Source organism: Elephantulus edwardii, unplaced genomic scaffold, assembly GCF_000299155.1.
Source record: "Elephantulus edwardii isolate Elephantulus edwardi_28Jun2011 unplaced genomic scaffold, EleEdw1.0 scaffold00013, whole genome shotgun sequence".
Classification (NCBI taxonomy): Eukaryota; Metazoa; Chordata; class Mammalia; order Macroscelidea; family Macroscelididae; genus Elephantulus; species Elephantulus edwardii.
The window spans coordinates 1,069,739-1,094,186 of NW_006399763.1; the positions used below are offsets into that span (position 1 = coordinate 1,069,739).

Here is a 24,448-nt window from a genome sequence, read left to right on the forward strand (position 1 = left end):
ACCAGTGCCTGACATAACTTTATGCCCAAGGACAATGCCGCCTTGTTTACTTAGGCTACTGGGAGAGGGCCTCACTGTTTACAATAAAAAAATTTTTCCAGCAGACAAAGTTGTGCTACCTGAGGTTCAGGGTCAGGAGTTTTGTAGTGAGGGCAGATGTGTTTAGAGGCTTGTGGCCTTTATTTTGGTAGTCACATTAACGTCACTGCTGCCCTTAACAAAGAAGAAGGCAAAGCCACCAAAGAGTATCAAGCTTTATTGATCTTCAGCTCTGTCTGTCCTCCTCCTCCTGGCCCAGAAGATGTGCTGGCTGAGGCACTGAACCCAGTTCCTGTGCTTCCTTGGCCCTTCCCAGCATGTGTTGGAGCTCAGTATGTGCTTTCTGTAAGCCTTTTAACTCTTGAGTATGGAAAAGGTAGAATGCACCTGCCCCGAGCACCACTCCCACAGTGGAGCTCAAGAGCAGAAAGGTACCTTCCTGAGCTTTTCCTCCAGCCACCAGTGCACACAGCAACACAAAGAGAAGCAGCCCCAGGCCAACCATGTAGCTGGAGAAGGAAGCGCGACAGCAAGCTCGAATCGTGCCCAGGACTACCTCTGTCCGGGCCTCCTTTAACACAGTGATCAGTGGTGACACCTCTGATGATTCTAAAAGCAGGGCAGAGGGGCAGAAAAGAGCAGGTTAGAGTGGAAGAACTGCTTGACAGGGGTTGGAGGAGGCGGTACCAAGAGAAAGAGTAGATAACTCACCATGGGTAACGATAGGGCTCTCCAGCGGGGGGCTGTGCCTCACACACAGAGTTGCCATTAGAGCTTCATGATCAGAAAACGGAGTGCCTCTCTGAGGGTCGTCGCCTTTAGTGGTCTTGAGTGTCTTACAGGAGATGTGGACCCCAGAAACTGCCTAGGATGGGTGAGGGCAAGAGAGTTTACCTTCCCAGGGAACCAGCTCCCAGTTATCAAATGCTGCTGTTGGCTGGTGAGAGGTGGATCACAGTGGTGGAGGCACAGTGTTGGGGAAGAGCCTGACCTTGTAAAGCACGTAATCAATGCGGATGCCATAGGGAAACGGAGCCAGCTCCTGCTGGTTTACATAACAGTTCTGGGGCACCATTGTACAGCCTTCCTCACAGCCCTAGGTAGTAAGTGCTTGTGTTAGGATGCCGAGAAAGAGAGAACCTGCGGTGTAAATGGGGAGATAACGAACGAGGACCTCACCTGGAAGTCCTGAGTCTCGAGGTAGGCATCCTGTAGGCCTGTCAACTCTTTCAGCAAGCGGCAGCCCAGGTCTTTTGGGTGCAGGTTGAGGTCCCCACACAACAGAATTGCATCTGCCCTCTTCGATGTGTGACTGGGGGGAAGCCAAGGCTGGTGAGGTAAGAATTCCTCCCTCACTAGCTTTGCCCTTTAAGTGGTGCCCTGGCCACCCCTCTTTCCCTGAGTCCCATCCCACTTCCCTGCCAGGCCCAGGCTCACACACTGGATGAACTGTGCAAGTTCCCAAGCTTGGGCCACACGGTGTGCTAGGTAAATGTCCTTCTGTCGATTATACTCTGCATGGAGCTGAACAAGGTAAGTGAGATGATGGCAGTTAAGACAGAGCCCAAGAGGCAAAGTCTCAGCCAAGCATGTATCTTGTCATGTAGCATAACACCCAGTACAGGATTCAACAGTCTCAACCACACCCAGACATCACAGCTAAAGAAGTTCCATCTTTCCCTCTCACGGCTAGGCTGCCTGTCCCAACCCAATCCCACCATGGCTAGTTTCACTCACATGGGTCACATAGGCATTCAACACAAGTCCGCTTAGATGGAGCACCAGCAGCCCCACAGCTTTCCCACAGAACCAGTCACCGTGATGGATCTGCAGACAGGTGGGGGCAAAAACTCAGGGCTGGGGAAGAGGGCAGCTGCAAGGCAATGCTACCCTCTCTGCCCATCAGCTAAGGGCTACCTTATGCTTGTGGGGGCAGTGGGAAGAGGAGGTCAAAGTTCAGCTTACCATGTAGGGATAACCATTGAGTGTGTAGACATGCTGGGTGAGTTCTTGGATTGGGTGTTTGGAGAAGACACAGAGGCCACTGCCAATTATTCCACTGCAAGCCAAGCCCCGATTAATAACCAGATAAGAAGCAAGAGGAAAACCCCACCCACCTTCTTCCCAGTTCCCCTCCCTTGTCTCCCAACTCTCTGCTTCTCTCTGCTGCCCTGATCAGCCCTGGGAAAAAGAACAAACCTCCTACAGGGTTTGTAGGAGGATAATGCAGTAGTCTGATAAGGCTGTGCTGGACAGAGTTCTCCTGATGCCTCCATTTCCTGGTATCATACCCAGAGGGTGAAGATACTGGCAGAGGGGTGAGCAGGTGGTGTAGAAAGGACAGGGAATGGCTGGCCTGAGAACAGGCTTGCTTCTCACCTCCTGAAGTAATGTGCAGCTGGGTAGGTGGGCAACAGCTTCTGTCTCAACGACTCAAAGTCGTTTTCACTCCACACCTGATGAGAGTGGGTGAGGATGGCTGATGGGTCGGGCCCTTCCCCAAGGTGCCGAGGGAAAGTACCCTTCTACTCCTCTCCTCCTAGCCCAGGTTCCCTACATAAGGGTTCCCCACAACCCTACCTCCTCTAAGAGAGCCAGGTCAAAGCTCTCAACGTTCAGAAAGTCTCCCAGGCGGTTCAGGCGGTCCACGCGGTTCTTGCTCCAGTAGGGAATGCCCCTAGGGAAGAGACGGGTCCCGGATATGATGGGCCTTCAAGGTGCTGGCTCCTCCTGCATCTCAAGACGTTAGGTCAGGACAAGGACAATGGCCAGGAGTTGAGGAAGCCTTCCTTCCTGGGGCTGGTGGGTGTAAATGTGACACCTCAGATCCCCCACCCCCAGGCCCTCCACCTCAGCTGCACTCACCAGCAATTGAGGTTAAAGACCCTCAGGCGCAGGGTGAAGTTGGGCTTCATGGCAGGCTCCTCTGGGAGCAGTGAGGTGCAGATCAAGGCGACTGGGGATCAGGAGGGACCGCCTGGGTAGGGGCGGGCCGGGGGCGGGCCGCACTGCGGGGTGGTCCCGCCCTCCGTGCTTCCGGGGGACTCCCGCTCAGCACTGGTCTTGGGAGGGCCCGGCCCGAAGCTTCCTCCCGCGCAGATGGAACTTTGGGGGCGCGACTCCCGCACCCGCTCCTCGCTACCCAGGCAACCGGCCCTCTGGCCGGAGGCTGGGACTGCTAGCCAAACCGGAAAAGAGATCCACTGCGCTCTAGGGGCCCCGGGATTCCGAGTCGGTCGTGCTGCGCGGGGCGGAAGCCCGCGAGGCTCTGGGTTCCTCGATCTTTTTCCAGAACTCCCCAGGCGTCGGGGAGCCGGCGCGCACCTCTCCCACCTCGAACTGGGCGAACAGGCAACAGGCGCAAACTTAAGGAAAGGCCCTGCGGAAGCCACTCACCACCAAGGCCCGCCCCCTGCGAGCGGCGGGGCGGAGCCACAAGGTTGCCCGGGCAACACACTGTGTGTGCATTCCAGGCTAGGCGGGAGCCGCCGCCATGGCCAGCCCGCCTCGCAATCCCGGCTCCCGGCGGCCGCAGTCCCGCCGCCCTCAATCCTCGCCCAAGCGCATGCTGCGTGTGAAGGTGGTGGGGCTCTTCAAGAGCGCCGGCTTTCAGATTGCCAAGTGCACAGCCGAGGTAACCCCGCAAAGAAATCAGAAGTAGGGGGCTGCCCTCCTGGTCTCCGCTGAGTTGTTCACCCCATAACTCCGGTTGGTGGAGTTGAGTGTTCCCTGGGGATTTTCTGGGTCTTCAGGGTCCTGGGTGGCCCTTCTGCTTCCTCGAGAAGGGCAATTTAAAAAAAAAAAAATTTGTGTGTGTGTACCGTCAAATCAGATTTGCCTAGTGTTGGATTCAAACCACCGAGCTCTGAGATTGCAGTGCAGTCTTTTGCCACTCAGCCACCAGAGCTCCCTTGAGGAGGGCACTTTTTAATGGAGGGATCTGCAGGAAAGAAGTTTTCAAAGGCACTTATAATTACTTTAAACAATTCCTAAAAAAAAAAAACTGCTCAGGAAAAGTTACCATACAACTAATTTTTGCAGACTCCTCAACTGGTTTTTAAAAGCTGTCTTTTCTGTAGTAGCTACTGTATTGCAATTGAACCAGGTTGGGCCACAGGTATTTTTGAGAATCCAGACATTTCTTTCTGGGTAGGAGGAACGATATAAAAGAGGAGGAGGATTCTTTATATAAGAACCTGGAAGAAATTGGTCAAGCTCAAACTATGGCACACCTCCAACCTGAATGAAAGACAAATGTGTTACCCATGGCATGTTAACATATGGAATTTAGCCCGTATCTGCCTGATCAACAGTGCCAAGCTTCTCCAAGATCTGGTTAGACTCCACGATCCTGTTTGAAGGATCTCTGCTGCAAAAGGACACAGAAGGTTCTCAGAAATCAGTGTATGAGTTAGAAATCCCTGCAGCATTGCTGCTCCTGCATTCAGAGTTGAAGAAATGTTTGTATCAAATCAGGAAAACAGCTAATTTACAAAAACATGTAAAATTTATATCAAAACATCAAGTTGAAGAAAAAGGTGCTTTGAAGTTTGTGGAAACAATATATATATGTTATGTGCCGTTGAGTCACCTGTGGCTCATAGTGACCCTATGTACAACAGCTGTAAATCCTACTCTATCCTGTGCCAATCTTAACTGTAGCTCTGACACACCTCAAAGAAGTGAAATTTTGATTGTGTTAACTAAGCAAACGACATCAGCAAAGTTTTGTGGGAAAAGTTTTATTTAAGGAGTTTGAGTCAAGTACGACTCTTAGCGACCTATGACAATAGATCTGAACCATGTCCTATCCTGTGCCATCCTTATCATCTCTGAAATACTTGATCTCATTGCTGTAACCACCACGTCATTCCATCTCATTGAAAGTCATCCTCTCTTCTGCTGACCCTACACCTTTCCAAGCATAATATTATTTCCCAATGAATAGCTTCTCCTAACAACATACCCAAAATAAGACAATAAATTCAATTTTACATTTAGTCCTGTGGTGTCTATTGTTCATAACAGCTTACCTAACCATTAACTTTGACTTCATCACATGAATTGATGGGATCGTATAAATAAGGTATGTTTGTCTCTCCACAAGGCGATTGGCTAGTCTTGCCATTTAAATTGAGTGGATTCAGCACCAGAAAATGGGGACTCTCAACACCAAGAAGAAAGAGGCAGCCGCTTGTGCTTTGGAGCCTGAGATTCCTGTGCAAGCCAGACTGGGATGTAGGCAAGCGCAACGGCAGCGTCTGTTCATAACCAGAGGCCACCCTGAAACAGAGCTGACTTGTGACTGCTGCTCTACAGAACCAGCTGGGGGACTCAGGGAGGATGCTGTCACTGACAGGACTAAGGGAACTTTGTAACATTGACCTAAGCAGTGAGGCTGCAGGTCAAAAGGCCTGTGACCATGTTTAAGAAGCTGCCTGGATTGAGGGATTTTATCCTGCTGCCAACTTGAAGGTTAACCTGCCTAACAAACCCCAGAACAGTGAGTATAGTTTGTTTTTAAAGAAATTTTATTTGGAAAGAATGCAGAAAGAAAGAAGAAATCCCATTTACGCCTTGTTGTTGTGGTGTACCATAGAGATGGTAATGACCCAGAGCTGACTCATAGCTGAACCCTGGTGGGCTTTCAGAGGCTGTAAATTGGATAGGAGGAGAGTGCCAGTCCTCCCGTGGAGCAGCTGGTGACCTCCAACTGTATGCCTTTGGTATATTGCAGTGCAGGTTCTTGACACTAGGCCACCAGGTAGTTTTTTTAAACAATAATTTACTAAAAGCCACCCCTCCCACCCTTGCCGTCTTTTAGGGTCACATTTTCCGATTGTAGGTCTTGCACACTAGTCCCAGAAAGATAGCTGGGGGCAGGGGAACAGCGTATCACTCGATTATTCTCTCAAGGTGGCTGAAAAGATTTTTTTTTACATTGTAAAAATAGAAGGATAACTAGTAAAATATATATGGGGATCCAAGGGGGTAAGTGGTGGGAGCAGAAGGGTGAGGACGGGCAGAGATAAAATCACAGGGTTGCACAATTTAGTGCGGGGTGAAGGGAATGGATAAAGGAAATGAAAAAGATCCAGCGTGGACTGGAAAAGACAGGGCAGTGGTGGGCAAAGTCCAATGATGAGAATATTTTTTTCCTTTTAACAAAGAGATTGTCTTTTATTATTTGTGAGTTTCCTCTTTGGGAATAAGGGTGCACTCTATCTAGCTGTTTTATGCTAAACAGGGGCATTGAGATGGAGGGAAAGGGGAGCCCACTTTAATACTTTACTGGTGGTATTGATTTGAAGCTACATTCCTTCTTGTCCAATTGGAAAATATTTTCATGACATTTTCTGTCCAGTGGGAGTGGCTCCATCCATTTTCACTTCCTTAGCTGGCAGTTATATTTCTCTTTTGTCTCTGGGACCGGGCTCAGGGTTGAGATTCTGGAACAAGGCTCAGTGTTCAGATTACCTATAGGAATGGAAGCAAACCTAGAGAGAACAAACTTTTGAGTTACAAAGAAAAAGGCTTTGGAAGTATTACTTATAGGTGTACCGGAGGAGGAGACGGAGGAAAGTGGCTTAAAGTTCCTCATACACACTAGGCAGCTCCCCCCTGGCAAGTGGCTCTCTCCAGGGGCCTGGATGGCTTACCCCAGGGGCCAGGCAGTTCTCCCCAGGGGCCTGATCACTCTTTCCATGGGCCAGGCAGCTCTCTCTAGGGGATGGGCAGCTCTCCCCAGAGCCTGGGTGGCTCTCCCCAGGGGCTACATGGCTTTCCTCCTGCCCCCAAGGTTCTTTTGAAGTCTGGACCTTGTGCCTTACTGCAAACATTGGCCAGGGACAGTATTTCTGGCTCCAGCACCGCCGTCATTGCCCCCTTCCTCTCCACCAAGTGGTCTAATTGTAACTCAAAGTAGTTATTATTACTTTCCCCTTCCACAAATGGAGAAGGGCTTCCTGAGTGGTGAACAGACCCACTCAAGGTTGAAAAAGTAATAAAGGCAATAGAACAAGGACTCAGCCCAAGGTTGTCTGAAGGCTGGTTGTGAGATGGTGAGCTCCACATGATGCTCAGGTAGACCGTCTTTTATCTTCCTCTACAAGCATACTCTTGTTGAAGATTATTTTAAAATGGCTAGAATATATTCAGGCACCAGGCCAGGCTTCCACCCACTGACTGAAACTCTCTTCTTCATACTGCTTGAATAAAACAGCCATCTCCAGTTCCTCTTATAGTGCCTTCACCAAGGCCCCCTTTTCTGTCTCCTTCTGCCCATAATTCTCCTGCAGGATCTGGCATTTTTGGAAAGGCCCTCTGTAGACACTGAATCATTAGCCAGCTGCATTTGTTGTCCTGGGTGTCAGTGCCAATCTTGCCTGTTATACTCAGTTCATCAAAAAGATCAAGGTAAAAATCTGAAAGAATTTTCCCAGGATCTTCTTGATTTTGACATACTCCTTCTCGTTGATGTCCACCATATACATTGCAGCAGCTACAGGAAGGTAAAAGGAATAGAAAGCTGTCTGACGCTTGACAATGGATTTGTATCTCTTTTCAGCGAATCTGCTAAGATCCACCTTGTCCTGGAAGGCAGTGATGAGGCCCAAGATCTGTCCAATCTCAGTCTAATAGGAACTCTGCAGGAAGAGCTCCATTAGGTTCAGATTATAGGGATGCTCCTGGCAACAGAGCTTCAGCAGACTGTAGATACACAGTTCCAGCAGCATGGCATCATTGATGGCATCCAAACCTATGCCTGACTTCTGATACCAGCAGGGCTGTCCACATCGGGTAAGGGGTGAATCCATAATGTCATCTAATACAAAGAGGAAATCTCAGAACAGCTCCAACACCAGCCAATTCATTGTCAGGGCCTGCTGCAGACTATCAGTATCCCGAGTTCTGGGCTCTCCTAGTTCCTGGAACACCATCAGTACTGTTAAACCTCAGTTGTACTTGCCTCTAGTCACATGGTACTCCAGGACCTTGCTGAGCTGGGTAATGGTGTCTCCAATTTCTAGGTGCCTTGGATCATCCTCAGTCAGCACCTTGAAAATCTGGGTGAAGTGCTGGATGAAATCCTGCTTCTCTTGGCCATAAGCCTCTGACTTCTGGTCTCTGTTCATTCTGAGGGATGAGCAGAGTGCTCTGTTCTTGGATGCTTATTCTTGCTTTCTGTGAGTATAGTTTTGTGTAGTTTGCATAGTTGTTGTAATGGATTTCAGACCCAATAGGGCCAAAGTATCCTTCAATTAAAATTAGGAAAGGTATGCATCAGAATTGTATCCATTCTCTATACCTATTTAAACTTTATGCTGAGCAAATTATTCAAGAAGCTAGATTCTGTGAAGAAGAGTGTGGCATTAGGATCATCATCTGTATAACCTTGGTTATACAGTGGTTTAATCTTGCTTACTGAAAGTGAGGAGGACATGAAGCCTTGCTTCATAAGGTTAAACACTGCAACCTTCAATATGAATTGCATCTCAATGTCAAGAAAACAAAAGTCTTTGCCACTGGACAGACAGGCAACATCATGATAGTTGGAGAAAAGATTGAAACTGCCAATGACTTAATCTTACTTGGGTCCACAATCACTATACTTGGTACTAGCAGTAAGGAGATATATTGGACTGGGAAAGTCTTTAGTCAAGGGCCTCTCTAAATTATTGAGAAACAATGATGCCAGTTTGAGGACAATGGTGCCCCTGATTAAGGCCATGTCTTTTCAGTAACTTGCTATGCATCTGAGAACTGGACAGTGAATAAAGATGACAGAAGAAGAATCAATGCCTTTGAACTGTGGTGTTGAAGAAGAGTGCTGAAGATCCCATGGATTGCCAAAAGAACAAACAGATATATCTTGAAGAAGGAGCATCCAGAGTGCTCCTTGAAAGCAAAGTTGATGAAGCTTCGTCTCACATACTTTGACCATGTTGCTAAGAGAGGTTATTCCTTGGAGAGGACATCATAGTTGGAAAGGTGGAGAGGCAGTGAAGGAGAGGAAGACCCTCAACAAGGTGGATTGACACAGCGACTGCAGCACTTCATGTGCTTGAGTGTGTTAGAGATTGTGTGGACAGCACAGGATAGGACAGGGTTCAGATCTCTTGTTCATAGATAGGATCACTATGCGTCATACTTGATGGTACCTAACAACAACAGGGCAATAGAATTGGTATTGGTAGTTAGTAGAAATAAGCATGAGAATGTGGAGGACATGTCTGATCTCATGGAAAATGGTTTTGTGTTGTGATGTTGATGGCAGCAATCCCACCTTGTAGAATTAATAGAGGATATGGCCATCCTCACACCACCCTCACTCATTTTTATATTTAGCTCTATCCTAAGGGGGGAAAATTCTTTAATACATTTTCAACATGGTAACTGGAAAGAATACTCGACTCCTTTATTTGTTGACATAGAGTGCTTGTGGTGGTGGTTGTTAGGTGCTGTCGAGTACAGCCCAGATAGCTGATAGAGTCACTGTGAGTTATAGTGTAATGCTTGAGGAGGAACCTGTTAAGAGCTGAGCTCTAACCCAAAGGCTTCAAGTCTCTAGGAATTTGAACCCCTCAGCTACTCCTAGGGAGAAAGATGAGAAGTCTGTTACAATATACAGCCTCAGAAACTTCTTCTTGTTGTTGCTATGTACCATTGAGTCAACTCCAACTCATAATAACCCTATGTACAACAGCTCTGAACTCTGCTCTATCCTGAGCCAATTTTATCATCTCTCCACACCTACATCTCTATTACCCCAGTCACTGAGTCAGTTCTTCTCATCCAGGATCTTCTTCTCTTGCACTGTCCTTTGACCCTTTCAAGCATGATGTCCCTCTCCCTCCCTGAAACATGCCCAGAGTATCTCAGATGGACCTTCAAAATCTTTGTTTCCAAGGAGCAGCCTGGTTTCACCTTCTCCAAAATGGACCTGTTTGTTCTCTTAGCAGTCTTTTGTATATTCAACACTCCTCTCCAGCACCACAACTCAAAGGCATCGATTCTTCTGTTATCCTTAGTCATTCTCCAGCTCTCTGATGCATAGCAAGTGATTGTAAAGACCATGGCCTGGATCGGGGGACCTTAGACTCTACACTGACATCATTGCTCTTCAGTACTCTGGAGAAGTCCTTGACAGCTGATTTTCCTAATGCAATTTGTCTTTTGATTTCCTGGTTGCTGATACCAAGAGTGTTGATTATGGAGCCAAGCAAGATGAAGCTATTAACAATCTCAATCTCTTTACTGTCTATCATGTTGCTACCAATTGGCTCAGTGGTGAGCTTTTTTTTTTAAGTTGAGCTTTAATCCATATTGAAAGCTGTAGTACTTGACTTTCTGCAGCAAATACCCAGGTCCTCCTCAGTTTTGGCTAACAGGATTGTGTCATCTGCATAACGCAAGTTGTTGATGAGTCTTCCTTCAATCCTGATGCCACATTCCTCCTTACAGAGTCTAACCTCCTGGATGATCTGTTCTGCATATATATTGAAATGGTATAGATACAGGATGCAACCCTGGAGACGCCCTTCCTGATTTTGTGGAAGGTTTTTATGAGTCAGACTGAACTCGATGACAGTAAGGATTTTGGGGTTTTTAGTTTTATTTTGTTGGCTAAGATTTAGATTTGTTAAGAGCTAGTATTCTTTGAATTGTGGTGCTGAAGAAGTGTATTGAATATACTATGGACTGACAAGAGAACAAACAGATCTGTCTTGGAGAGGATAAAATCAACCAGGTTGCTCCTTGAAGGCAAGACTTTTGATACTCTCTCTCACACTCTTTGGGCATGTTGCCAGAAGGGGCCAGTCCTTGGAGAAAGATATCAGGCTTGGAAGAGTAGAGTGTCAGCGGTCAGCACAGGAAAGGAAGACCCTGGATGAGCTGGAGAGATGGACTGACACAGTAACTGTGGCAGTAGAAGCAGGTGTGTCAGAGACAGTGAGATTGGCTCAGAGTAGGTCAGGGCTCAGAGCTGTTGTTCATAGGGTTGCTATGAATTGTAGTTGATTTGATAGCACATAACAATAATAACAATTTTATATATATTATTAGAGAATCTCTGAGTGATGCAAATAGTTAATCACTCCAGCAATAATAAAAAAGTTTACTGAACTCACCCAGAGGTACCCTAGAAGATAGGACTGATGAGACAGAACTGCTTTCTGGGATTTCAGTGTAGCTTCTTGCCACTATGCCCCCAGAGCTCAAGGACTGCTTTCTGAATGATTGCTGCCTAGAGAACCTTATGGAGCAGTTCTACTCTGTACACATGTGGCTGCTAAGAGTCAGAATCAACTTGATGGCAACTAACAATAATTTACTTTAATTTGAACATAGTCTATTCTACAACAAACATAAAATTATGATGTGCATAATTTGGAAACTATTTATTAGTATTCCAAATGGTTCCTCAGTTAGTAACCATAGTTATCCTGCATGCTTACCTTAGATTGAGCCCAGGGCTGAGGAAGAGAGCACGTCATCTGCAGATTGAAAGAGTGATCTTAGAAGGAAATGGCCCCACTGTTGTCACCCTCCTCTACCCCAGCATACATCCACATCCTGGCATCTCTGTTTTGAATATTTGCCCATTTTAGAGCCTGTCTTCTCAGTGTCTTAGGGCACATCAAGACCTCCCTTAGTAGAAGAGTCAACTATAGTGACTCTTTGGAGATAAGCCAGTGGTTACTTTTCCCTGTTGGGCTGTCTACTCCTCCACCTAAATCTATAGTGAGATCTATTGTTATATTGCCACTGTTCTCTTCTGTTGTTTTAGGAAAGACTAATACCAGAAATTAAGCTTTTTAAAGATATGCATTTCTTTTTTTTTTTAAATTTTATTATTTTCTCTGTGTCCGTACTGTCAAATTGTATCTGACTGGTACAGGAGGAGATGGCCCCTCCTTCTCCTGCAGAGCATCTGGTGGATTCAAACCACATATCTCTGGGATTGCAGTGCAGCTTCTTGCCACTAGGCCACCAGAGCTTCCCAAGATATGCATTTCTAAGTGGAATTTTCTCTAATTCATATAACTATCCATCATACTTAACCTGTATGTTGAGCAACTAATCTGAGAAGCTAAACTACATAAAGAAGAACATGGCATCAAGATTGGAAGAGTCAATAACCTTTGATACACAGATGGTACAGCCTTGCTAGCTTAAAAAAAGAAGTCTTTCTTAGCATTATCTGTTATGTTAGCTCTGGGATGAAAGCAAGAAGCTTCTCCCCAAAGAATGAAGACTATGTATGTTCTTAAGAACTTCAAACATGGAGGCAAGCTGATCTAGAGCTGAACTCTGACAGGTATGTGACCTGGGCAAATGGCTTACCTTCTCAGAACCTTAGTAACCTCATTGTGAAATCACTTCAGTTTCAGAAAGCTTTGGAGACAAAGAAAGGTCATAGAACCTCCTCCCCTCTTCTGATGTGCCCATGTAAACGTGCACAAGGGGGTTGCACAGTTTGCAAAGAAGCCATATATACAGGTGCCTCATTTTTTTAAAAAACAGTATATATCAAGAAGACTTCACTCATGATGAGTGCTCAGAAAAGATTAATAACTCAGATGAATCGACTTCGCTGACCTTCTGTTTTTCTCACCCCTAAGACACCTACAGCCACACACAGACTTATTTTCAGAGAAACCCTCTCGTTTCAGCCCATGAGACGAGGTGAGCATGTCCACTGCGTGGCACAGAAATAATGCGGCTCAGAATGGGGAGGGTAGAGCTTTTCAATTGGGGATGTAGTGTGATGGTCCATTTAGAGTGAGGAGACAAGCCCTTGGGAAGGTTGTAGAAAGAGGGCTAACCTACTCTGAACCAGAAATCCTCAGAAATTTGGGTTCTGTTTTACTTGAGAGAGAGGAGGGGAGGGATGGTCACAGCAGACTGGAGCCCAATGGGTGGTGATGGCTACAAGTCTCTAAGCTCGCAGATGTCTAACATTTAAGTGTTTGTATTTTTGCTCTGTAACCCCCCTCTGTCTCTCCAGATCTTCATTAAACTCTGATGTGTACAGAAAAAAAAGAAGTCTTACTGATGAAACTTAAAACTTATATGTTTTTAATATGGATCACACTTCAAATAAAACAGAAATCCTTACACATTGACTGATTAGCAAACATCATGATTAAGTGGAGAAAAGATTTAATTTGCTTAAATCTAAGCCTCCAAGACCATTTACTTGGATCTACAGTTAACACTTATATTATAGCAGTAGTCAAGAAATCAAACATGCAGTGGGAAAAATTTGTTATCAAGTACCTCCTTAAAGTTTTAAAGAGCAGGGCATTTTGATGATTAAGGTACACCTGGGCTTAAGCCATGGCTTTTTCAGTTGCTTCATATTCGTGTGAAAGTTTGACAATGAATAGGAAGGCTGAAGAAGAATATATGCTTTTGCGTTGTGACATTGACCAAGAATATTGAATATACCATTGAAAAAGAATACAGCTGATGTGGGATCAGCTAAGTCTTGCCTCTGTTAACTCCACAAGAAGAAAGAGTCCCCATGAGCAACATCCAAAGCACAAAATTTATTCCCATGAAACCATTTTTCCACCCTTCCCCTAACCACAGTTTTCCAAACCTACTTTTCTGATTATAATGCCAGCCATCCCTCCCAAGGCTCTTACTGCTCTGTGCTGGATCCATGAACCCCTTCCTTGCAATAGCCACACAGATCTCAAAGAACTCTACTCACGGTCATGGGCTATTAGGGAAGGTAACAGGTTCCAATTCAGAGTAGGATACAATTCTTCAGTCAGGACAGCTTCTAGCTTCGCAAGCATGTTTGCAGATCCTTGACCTTCAACCTTATAGCTTTAGGTCAATGTTAACAAAGCTGCATTAGTTCTGCCAATTATGATGTCTCACCTTCTCTAAGTTTTCCAGAAAACTTGAGTGAAGACCACGGGCTCATAGGTAAGCATTCCCAGGACAGCTGTGTCTCACATTGGCCTCTGGTTCTCCACTGCTCCTGCTAAATTGTCTTAATCTCAGTCTTGCAGATTTCTCTGGCCCTGAAGGATGCACAGTGCATTCTCTGGATCTTGCTAGTAGTAAGATTTCTCTCTTCTGTTTCTAAATCTGGTCAATTGAAGCCTGACAGTGTGGCAGGACTAACCAATCCCATCGTTAGTATCTACATACTATGTTTGCATGGGCCCACCCCAAAGGTACTGTTCACCACTTCACTTCATTAGCACACCTTCACGCATCTATGTGGCAAAGGTCAGAGCAGTGGGCTTGCAAAGTAATTTTGACAACCCACCCATTGTACCCCAACTGGTCAAAAGAACAGACAGTTTTGTCCCAAAAGTATAGGCAGGATACCCTTTGGAGATGAGGACAGTGAGACTTTGTCTCACATACTTTGGGCTATTAGGAAGGAGCAATCCTATGGTATTGACAATGGTCAAAATAACCTACTTAAAAAAAAAAGAACAAATGTACTTGTCTTGGAAGAAATTCAGCCAGAATGCTGCCTAGTAGTGATGAATGCAAGATTTTGTCTCATTCTCTTTGGACAAAATTATCAGAATGGACCAGTCCCTGGAGAAAGACATCATTCTTAGTTGAGGATCGGCAAGGAAGAGGAAGACCTTCAACAAAATGGATTGATACAGTGGCCACAGCAATAGCCTACAGCACCAACTGTGAAAATGGTTTTAGACTGAGAGGTGCTTCATTCTGTTGTACACAGGATCCCTATGAGTCAGAACTAACTCAACAGTACCTACTAGAATGTAGACATCAAGGATGTCATCCATGAAGAGAGCAAAAGGTCACTACAAAGACAGAGGCTAAAGAAAAAAACCAAAATGGACGTCAGAAGGATCCTGACAATTGCCCTAGAGTATTGAGAAGCCAAAACAAAGGGAAGAGAAGTAAAAGAGCTGAACACAAGATTTCAAAAATGCAGCTCGAGAAGACAAAGCAAACTACTATAATAGAATGTGCAGAGACTTAGAATTGGAGAATTAAAAAGGGAACAAATTCACTTTGCATTTCTCAATTTTAGAGGATATCATCCATGAAGAAAGCTAAAGATCATTACAAAGACAGGAGGAAGAGAAGAGCAAAATGGATGTCAGAAGGGTCTCTGAATATTGCACTAGAATGCCGAGAAGCAAAGAGAAGAAATGATGAAACTGAAGAGTTGAATAGAAGATTTCAAAGGGTAATTTGTACAAAGCAAAGTACTATAATGAAATGTGCAAAGTCAGAAAATCAAAAGGGAAGAACTCACAGCATTTATCAAGCTAAAGGAAATAAAGAACAAATTCAAGCTTCACATTGCAATATTGAAAGATGCTATGGTCAAAATCTTGAGTGAAAAAAAATCTTGAGTGAAGCATCAGATGAAAATGGAAGGAATACACAAAATCACTTTACCAAAAAAGAAAATTGACTCAGGACTATTTCAGGAAATCACATATGATTAGGAACCAATGATAATAAAGGAAGTTATTTAAACTACTCTGAAGAAATTGACCCCCCAAAAAATAAGACCCCAATAAATGATGCTGTATTAGTTGACATATTTCAATAAAACAGATGTACCATGGATTTACTCACCAGGGTTGTTCCAAGAAATTTGGAAGACAGTTACCTGGCCAACTGACTGGAAGAGATCCATATGTATTCCTATTTCCAAAAAAGGGGATCTAACAGAATGTGAAACTTATAAAACAATATCATTTGTTTCACATACAAGCGACATTTTGCTGAAGATTATGAAAAATGACTGGAACAGTACATTTACAGAAAACTGCCAGAAATACAATTTGGGTTTAATAGAGGCTGTGGCACTGAGGATATCATTGCTGATGTCAGATGGATTTTGGCTGAAAGCAGAGAGTACCAGATGATGTCTGTCTGTGTTTTATCAACTATGCAAAGGCATTTTGACTGTGTGAATCACAACAAACTGTGGACAACATTGAAAAGAATGTGAATCCCAAACGCTTGATTGTATTAAAATGAAACCTGTATCTTGACGAGGAAGCTGTTGTCCACACAGGAAAAGGGAACAAACACTACATGATTCAACATAAAGAAAGGAGTGTGTCAGGGATGGATCCTTTTTCTGTATCTTTTAAGTTTATATATTTTTTGAAGAAGAATGTAGCATCAGAATTGAAGGGAAACTGACTTGCATTATGCAGATGACACAGTCTTGCTCACTGAAACTAATTGCATCTTCAGCATCAGGGAAAAAAGATCCTCACGACTGGTCCAATGGGCAGCATCATGATAGATGGAGAAAAGATTGAAGTTGTTAAAAATTTCATCTTGCTCAGATCCACAATCAATACTCTTAGCATCAGCAGTTAGGAAATGAACAGATGAATTGCATTAAGAAAATTTGCTGTCAAAGACCTCTCCAGAGAGCTAAAGAGTAGAATTGTCAGTGTAAGGTTAAGATGCATCTGATCCAAGCCATGGGCTTCTCAATTTCTTGCTATGCATCTGAGAGCTTGACAATGACTAAGGATGACAATCCCATATACCTTTATGGTTATGGTACTGGAGAAGAGTCTTGAACATGGACTGTCAGTTCTCACCAGGACTCCAGCTCTCTCCAAGGTTGTGCTTTGAAGGCAAGAATTTTGAAACTCTACCTCACTTATTTTGGACATGTCAGAGGGACCAGTCCTTGGAGAAGGACATCGTGCTTGGTAAGTTAGAAGGTCAGCGCAAGAGAGGAACTCTGGTTGAGATGGATTGACACAGTGACTATAGCAATGGAATCAGAGGTGTTGAAGATGGTGAAATTGGCTTACAGTGGGGCAAGATCCAGAACTTTTGTTCATTGAGTCACTATGACCCATAGTCTAGTCAACAGCACTTATCAACAAGAGCAATGGGACTTTTGGTGGCCTGGTCTTAAGGAGCTGCATTGCCAACTCAGAGGCACACAGTTCAAATCCATCAGATGCTCCGAGGGAGAAAGATGGTCAATCTTCTCCCATGTGATTTGCCTGCCTCTGAAAACTTGCTGACGGGTCAAGTCTAGGTTGGTTCTGACTTAATAGTTCATTAACAACGATCAAGGCATATTATGTTTCCTCAAGGAGCATATACTCTAGAGATGGGAGACAAGTAAGGAGTCCAGTTTGGATTGGGGAATATACACAAGAGGTGTCTGGAAGCAGGCAAGAAAATCTACTTAAGTCATACAATGTGACCTGGGCATGCACTGTCTAAAACTCTGAAGAAATGCTGTGAAAATTGAGGAAATAGTTTATGAGGACTTACTCTAAAAGAATATTTTACTTTTTTAAACCTAGAGTCTAAAGATGACTTATCCAGACAAGTTTGAAGATCCTGTCATAATTCCTCTTCAAGAATTTGCCTGGGATGAATATCTACAGGAGCAAAAAAGGGTAAAATGATATTTTGGTTATGAAGGATATAATTAAAGATTTATTTCTATTTGTATTGATATGGAAAAATTATGTGAATTCTTTATCTTTGCATGAGAAGCAATTTATCTTTGTGTGGAAAGCAATCATGTTAGTGTATTTTTTTAAAATTTGGTGTTGGAAAGTATTATTTTTTATTGACATTTTAATGAAAGTTTATAAAGAACTTGGATTTCCATTCATTCATTGTTGCACAGTTAGTGTATTTCTTAAATTATATAATAACTTTTTCTATATTATTGAAATAATTTTATTGGGCTGAATTTTTTAAAAAAATGTAACATTTATCTAGAAGACACGTGGTATAGCTAAGTGTTAAACCCTCAGTGGTGCTATTTGCCCCTGTTGATGGCTAATACTTTCCCTGCATATTACTCATTCATGCTTCCTGTGACAACCTGGCTCCCAGGTTGCTGTGACCCACACCCTTCATGAACCTTACTCTACTGGTGTTAGAGCTGGTATACCTGAGGGTCATGTATATGTATGAGGCTGTTGCCCAGATGTTTAGCACCACTTTCCTGTAGGTTGAAGCTTCCTTTTCTGCATTCTTTCTCTAATTGTGCCCCTGGAGAACCCAGAACCTAAATCTAACAAAGCTTAGTTCAGGATAGTAAGTAGATAGATTTCTTTTAATGCAAGTTCTGATCAATTGGTGGTAATGCCTGGAGAGGAATGTGACACGAAGGATTCTGAGGTGGCTTCCTAATTCAGCAATATGTGTTTTGAGGTGAGAGGAATTGAAAGAACAGTGGCATGGGATATGCCTCCTGCTTATTATCTTTGGCCTAGTCCCATAGACAGTCTCAGTCCTAGTTTACTTGACCTGCCCCATCTCTTCAGTGGCTGACAAAATCCCATTTCTTTTGACCCAAATAATATAGATTGTCCTGTGCTTGGTTGCACAAGGATGTCCTATGATCTTGTGATTAAGTATCATGTAGGTAGTGATGCTTCATGAGACCACTACACTTACTGCTCAGTCAGACGGATGGTGCATGAGACTGAGTCAAGAATGCTGTTGGTATTACGAGTTGCCAACAAGCCTATTCTGACTCATGATGGCCCCATGTGTTACAGAATAGAATTGCTTCATACATATTTCTGATTTTACTCTTTAATAACTCTATTTTAAAAATCTTGTGGTGCTTTGGGTGAAAGTTTTCAGAGCAAATTCGTTTTCAGTAGTTTTTTTTACACATTTTGTTCCTAACATTAGTTCCAATTCCCTCGGTGTAACAGCTCTCTTCTAACTTGCTTCATGGGTTCCCCATGTCCATTTATTCTTTCCTGCTCCTTCTTGCTTCCTGAGCTTTGCTTTGAGGCAAATATTTGGCCCTTGTCTTAATAGAAGCAGATCACCAGGCAGTTTCTTTCATGGTATTGCTGGGTGGGTTTGAACTGTAAGCTGTTATGTTAATATTAAGTGCAAACTGTTTGTGTCACATAGGGACCTTGAATCAAGAAATACATTTGTTAAGTCTTACGTCATTTTCATAGCTATAATCCACTTCCATTCAAATACAAAGAGAAATATGTATTTATTATGTACCAAATCCACTTGATTACTAACCAAAAGGTTAACGGATGATACCCATCAAGAGGTATGTCAAAAGCAAAGTCTGTTGGTCTTCTTCAGAGAGGTCACAGCCATGGTCACCCTGTGGCACACAGTTCTAATCCAGAATCCCTGGAATCAGCTCAGTGGCATTTGGTTTGGGTTTTGGTGTTAGGGTCATTCTGTCTTTAATTATTCTTGAGAGGAAAAAGTCTAAAATAAGGCAGCGAGTATACTTTTTAAAGATTTTATGGAAAAACGTAGTTAAATTCTAGTGTCGATAACAAGCTCTGCTTATAGGTTAGATAAAGGTGTTTTTATTGTTTTAATAATTTTTAAGAAAATTTATTTTAATTATGATTTTAACAAATGTTTATGGAAAAGTTGGATTTTCATTCATTCATTGTTGCACATTTTCCTCCCTGCCCCACCCCTACTTCAATTTTGTTTTTTAAATACTAATTTATTGTTGCATAATTTCCTCCCTTCCCCTTTTTTCTCCCCCTTGCCCCCTAACTCAGTCCTCTTTGCAATATACCTCTTTTTCTGGACTATTGTCTTAAATATAATGCCTAATCATATATTCCATTTAAACAGTTCTCTCCCTCATCTGTTCCAATACAGTATTCATTATCTATCCACTCTTTTCCTGTTTCCTTCCCAACCTCCCATGTCAGTCCTGCTTTGTAACAGTGGTGTTATGAAGTATTTGTCCTTTTGAAACTGAGACATTTCACTCAGCTTGATGTCCTCCAGGGTTACTCATGTTGTGTAATGTTTTACAAGGTCATTATTTTTCAGTGCTGCATAGTATTCCATTGTATAAATATAACATAGTTTTTCTGTCCATTCGATTGTGGATGGGCATTTGGGTTGTTGCCATCTCTTCACTATTGTGAATAATGCTGCAATCAACATGGGTGTAGGGTGTTGTTTTTAAGGGTTGGGTTTTCCCCCTTTCTCATTACATTTTTAAAAATCCTTTTTCTCTCTAGGAACTCAAAGGTGAAACCTGGGAATATTCTTCCTATGTGATATGTTTCATCAATGATAAGTTCCTTGGTGATTCATATGAGCTGCAGAAATGGGCGCGCAAGATGTGGGATATAGTTGATGTTAAGCCCAATGCACTTTATGAGGCACTTACTTTGGATTATTCCACTAAATTCTTAAGAGATACCAAGGCAAGTTACACTGCTTCCCCCCCCCTTTAAATTTTTTTTAAATTTATTTTTCCCCGTTTTTCTTTTAATGGGACCATTAATCATTCACATGATTATGTACTAATTACAGATAACCTAACACAAAGAATCTAAATGAGTAGGCAAATAGGTTATAAGACCTCAATGATTATTATCTAGTTGCAAGGGATTGGAGTATGACAGGGTTTGCCTGGACATATGTGAAAAGCAAACATATTTCTCAACAGACAGGCTGCACAGGCAAAGTTACTCTGTTCAAATGTTTCTATTCCCCATTTATAAATACTAATTGCCACACATCTTAAAAGAACCACTTAGAGAATGTGGAACTTTTCAGTTGTTGTTGTTGTTCTTATGTGCCGTCGAGTCGTTTCCGACTCATAGCGACCCTATGCACAACAGCCCTAAACCCTGCTCTATCCTGCGCCAACCGCACCGCCTCTGACACACCCATCCCGATTACCCCAGTCACCGAATCAATCCATCTCATAGAGGGTCTTTCCCTCCTGCGCTGTCGCTTTACCCTCCCAAGCATGATGTCCCTCTCTAAGGACCTGTCCCTCCTGGCAACATGTCCAAAATATGTCAGACAAAGCCCCAGAATCCTTGCCTCCAAGGAGTAGCTTGGTTTAATCCTCTCCAAGATGAATCTGTTTGTTTTCCTGGCAGTCCATGGTACATTCAGTACCCTTCTCCAGCACCACAGCTCAAAAGCATCCACTCTCCTTCTGTCCTCCCTAGTCATTGTCCAACTCTCTGATGCATAACAAGCGATTGCAAATACCATGGCCTGTATCAGGCGCACCTTAGTCTCCAGAGAGACACTGTTGCTCCTGAGTACCTTAGAGAGGTCCCTAACAGCAGACTTTCCCATCGCGATATGCTTTTTGATTTCCTGACTGCTGGTGCCAAGAGTGTTGACCGTGGAGCTGAGCAAACTGAAGCTGTGAACACTCTCAATCTCTTCGTCATCCATCCTGATGCTGCCAATTGGTCCAGTGGCGAGAATCTTTGTCTTCTTGACATTGAGCCTTAGTCCATACTGAAGGCTGCAGTCCTTGACCCTTCGCAGCAAGTGCATGAGGTCCTCCTCAGTTTCAGCAAGCAGGGTTGTGTCATCTGCATAACGCAGATTGTTAATAGATCTTCCACCAATCCTGATGCCACAATTCTCCTCATAGAGCCCAGCCTCTCGGATAATCTGCTCTGCATACATGTTGAAAAGGTATGGAGACAGGATGCATCCCTGGGGTACACCCTTCCCAATTTTGAACCATGCAGTGTTACCCTGCTCTGTTCTGACTACTGCCTCTTGGTCCAAGTATAGGTTTCGTATTAGCACAATTAAATGTTCTGGGATTCCCATTCTTCTCAGAGTCGGCCAGAGTTTGTTATGATCCACACAGTCAAATGCCTTTGCATAATCAATGAAACACAGATAGACATTCTTCTGGTATTCTCTGCATTCAACCAAGATCCATCTAACATCAGCAACAATATCCCTAGTACCACGACCCCTTCTAAACCCAGCCTGGACTTCTGGCAGTTCTCTGCTGATGTGCTGTTCTAATCCTTTTTGGATGATCTTCAGCAGAATCTTGCTTGCATGTGAAATCAATGACACTGTTCTGTAGTTTCCACACTCAGTTGGGTCACCTTTCTTTGGAATGGGAACAAATACAGATCTCTTCCAGTCAGTTGGCCAAGTGGTTGTTCTCCAGATTTCTTGGCACATCTTGGTGAGCACATCCAGGGCAACATCTGTTATCTGAAATACTTCAATATAAAATATTTTCACTTAATCCTTTTAACACATAGGTGATAGTTTTTGTATTAAGAGAATGAGCATTTTGATTGAGAAGAAAGAAAGGTGACATTTTTAAAGCATGACATAGGGGAGCTCTGGTGGCCTAGTGGCAAGAAGCTGCACTGCAATCCCAGAGATATGCAGTTCGAATCCACCAGATGCTCTACCGGAGAAGGTGGGGTAATTTCCTCCTGTACCAATCAGATCTGATTTGACAGTACAGACACACACAAAATAATAAAATAAAAAAAATATAAAAGCATGATGTATAGATGAGAGCAGTCCTGGACAGGCTAAGACAGAGGGAGCTTCCACTAACCATGAATACACAACTCAAGTCTTGCAAGGCAAGAGACATATATCAGGATGAGGTGGTCACAACTCCACTCATTGCTAAGAACCAACTCATAGCTGACACTAAGAGGCTATAAAGGGCATCTTTCTCCTGTAGAGCTACTGATTAATTTGAACCATCAGAGAACTGCCACCTTTAGGATAGCAGCAATACAACTCTCTACCCACTAGGACATATCCCTTGCAAAAGCTAAAAGAACTTGGGAAGTTTACTAAGAAACGTCACTGTACAGTTATCATGTGTTAAAAATAATCTCATCTATAGTGGCTTGTGCTCACAGGATGACTGAATGCTAGGATCTGGCCTATATAGAGACCTTGTATATTCATTGCCTTTTAACCAGTGCCTCAAACAGAACCTAAAATAGAAGAAGTGCTCAGTGAAGGCAGTAAACTTTGAAATACTAGAAACTTTGGGGTAAGGGTAGGAATTGATGTTCCACAGCAGTTAATTTCCAAAAAGGAAGAGTGGCTAGAAAGAAGAACCATTCTGGGAATGGCAGGGGACAAAAAGATCACAGCTGGAAGTGAGTCTAGGAAAAGAATATTGGTCAAGATTCTTGGTGCCAACAATACCATGCCACACTGATTCATTGAGGAGGAAAGGATGTCGTTTCCCTAACAATTGACAGCAAAGCTTAAATCCAGCTTTGGAAAACAGGTAGGAGCCAAGGGAAGACGGAAAACAGAAAACCTGAGCTACCACACCACAGAAGTATTTGATGGGGACACTCCTGTGAGCTTACATGGCCACTTTCATTATGAATAACTACTCAACTCTTTACGAGTTACTCCCCTGGCAGAAGCATCTGCCTGGTCTAAGCAGGTCATATCCTCACACCCTGGCTGCCACAGGTCCTCTTGTTTTATTACTTTTTGTGTGTACCATAAAGTCAGATCTGACTGGTACAGAAGGCGATTGCCCCTCCTTCTCCAGCAGAGAATCTGGTGGATCCAAACCACATACCTGTGGATTTGCAGTGCAGCTGCTTGCCACTAGGCCACCAGAGCTCCCCCAAAGGTCCCTTTGGAGTTAATAGAGGGTAGTGGAGCCTTGTGGGAAATTTCTCATATAGAAATTGTGCTCAGATGGTAAGAAGGAAAAAAAAAAGTAAGAGGAGACTTTACAGAGTTCCACTACAGAAACTTTGAGGCCAGATTATGCTTAAGTGTTCACTTTACATCAAGGAATTAGATTTTATGCACTAGATAACTGAGCCAGATGAGTTTTTAAAAAAGAATGTACCATCATCTTCCTGCTCTTTTTTTGGAAAGCATTTTAAGGGCCATGAAGAAGCAGGCTGGAGTAGGGAGAGGCAGGTGGAAGGGCAGCCGTTGGCAGAGCTGCTGCTGGAGCTGGTTAGTAATAATGAGAGCCTGAATTAATTAATGGTAATGAGGACAAAGGACCTAAGTTCTAGAGAAAATTCTTGGACTTTTCACACAGAAGGTAGACTTCTCCCTGAATAAAAATCAAGAACTTTGTTATCAGAGGCTATGATGTTTACTTGTGAGTTGCTGTCATTTGCAAGACAATTATGTGTATTTGACTGCAAGGCAATTATATCATTACTTTATCTTGAATTAATTTGATCTCTTTCCATTGGAATTTTCAGAACCATCTGCTCTTTCAGTAATTCAAGAAGATAATGTATTGATGCACAGGGAAGTTTAATGGGCGTCATCATTTAATAAGTCAACCACCTATTTTTTTTTCTCCTAAGCCTTGTGAAGTTTGCTCTACGTTTCCTATTCTTTAGTAGTTCATGATGTTCTCTTTTATAATTAAGAACTTGAAGTATAGAAACTGAGAGACAGAAACATTATACTTAGTGTGGATTATAGATAGCACAATATTATTCCAGTCTTTTAATTAAGAAGCAGGTAGGAGTGCCATAAAATAATGATAATGATACATTTACAAGTAATTTATCTTTCCTAGATTCTTAATCAATCAATGCATCTTGATTGCATGTTCGATCTATCTCCGACTGTAAAAGTTGGTAGAAATCATCTATTTCTTCTTCTTTGGCTCTGG

General features: G+C 43.3%; 2 protein-coding genes and 1 pseudogene across 2 annotated transcripts in view; 1 reads left to right on the forward strand and 2 right to left on the reverse strand.

Annotated features, from left to right (window-relative positions):
* Positions 1–265: 265 nt before the first annotated feature.
* On the reverse strand, positions 266–2,954 carry SMPD2 (sphingomyelin phosphodiesterase 2, neutral membrane (neutral sphingomyelinase)). The gene is made up of 10 exons (XM_006881226.1): positions 2,905–2,954; positions 2,620–2,716; positions 2,419–2,495; positions 2,005–2,098; positions 1,777–1,866; positions 1,481–1,563; positions 1,219–1,351; positions 1,031–1,135; positions 751–904; positions 266–648 (listed from the first exon to the last, which is right to left on the reverse strand). Exons 1-10 carry the CDS (start codon positions 2,952–2,954, stop codon positions 266–268), a joined length of 1,266 nt encoding a protein of 421 aa, XP_006881288.1.
* Positions 2,955–4,326: 1,372 nt separating this feature from the next.
* LOC102872481 lies at positions 4,327–8,201 on the reverse strand (annotated as a pseudogene).
* A 3,044-nt stretch (positions 8,202–11,245) lies between these two features.
* Positions 11,246–24,448, forward strand: part of PPIL6 (peptidylprolyl isomerase (cyclophilin)-like 6) — a 55,205-nt gene continuing 42,002 nt past the window's right edge. Inside the window, exons 1-3 of the mRNA XM_006881227.1 lie at positions 11,246–11,317; positions 17,355–17,450; positions 20,043–20,231. Coding sequence (XP_006881289.1) covers positions 11,246–11,317; positions 17,355–17,450; positions 20,043–20,231 — 357 coding nt within the window. The remainder of the gene's footprint in view (positions 11,318–17,354; positions 17,451–20,042; positions 20,232–24,448) is intronic.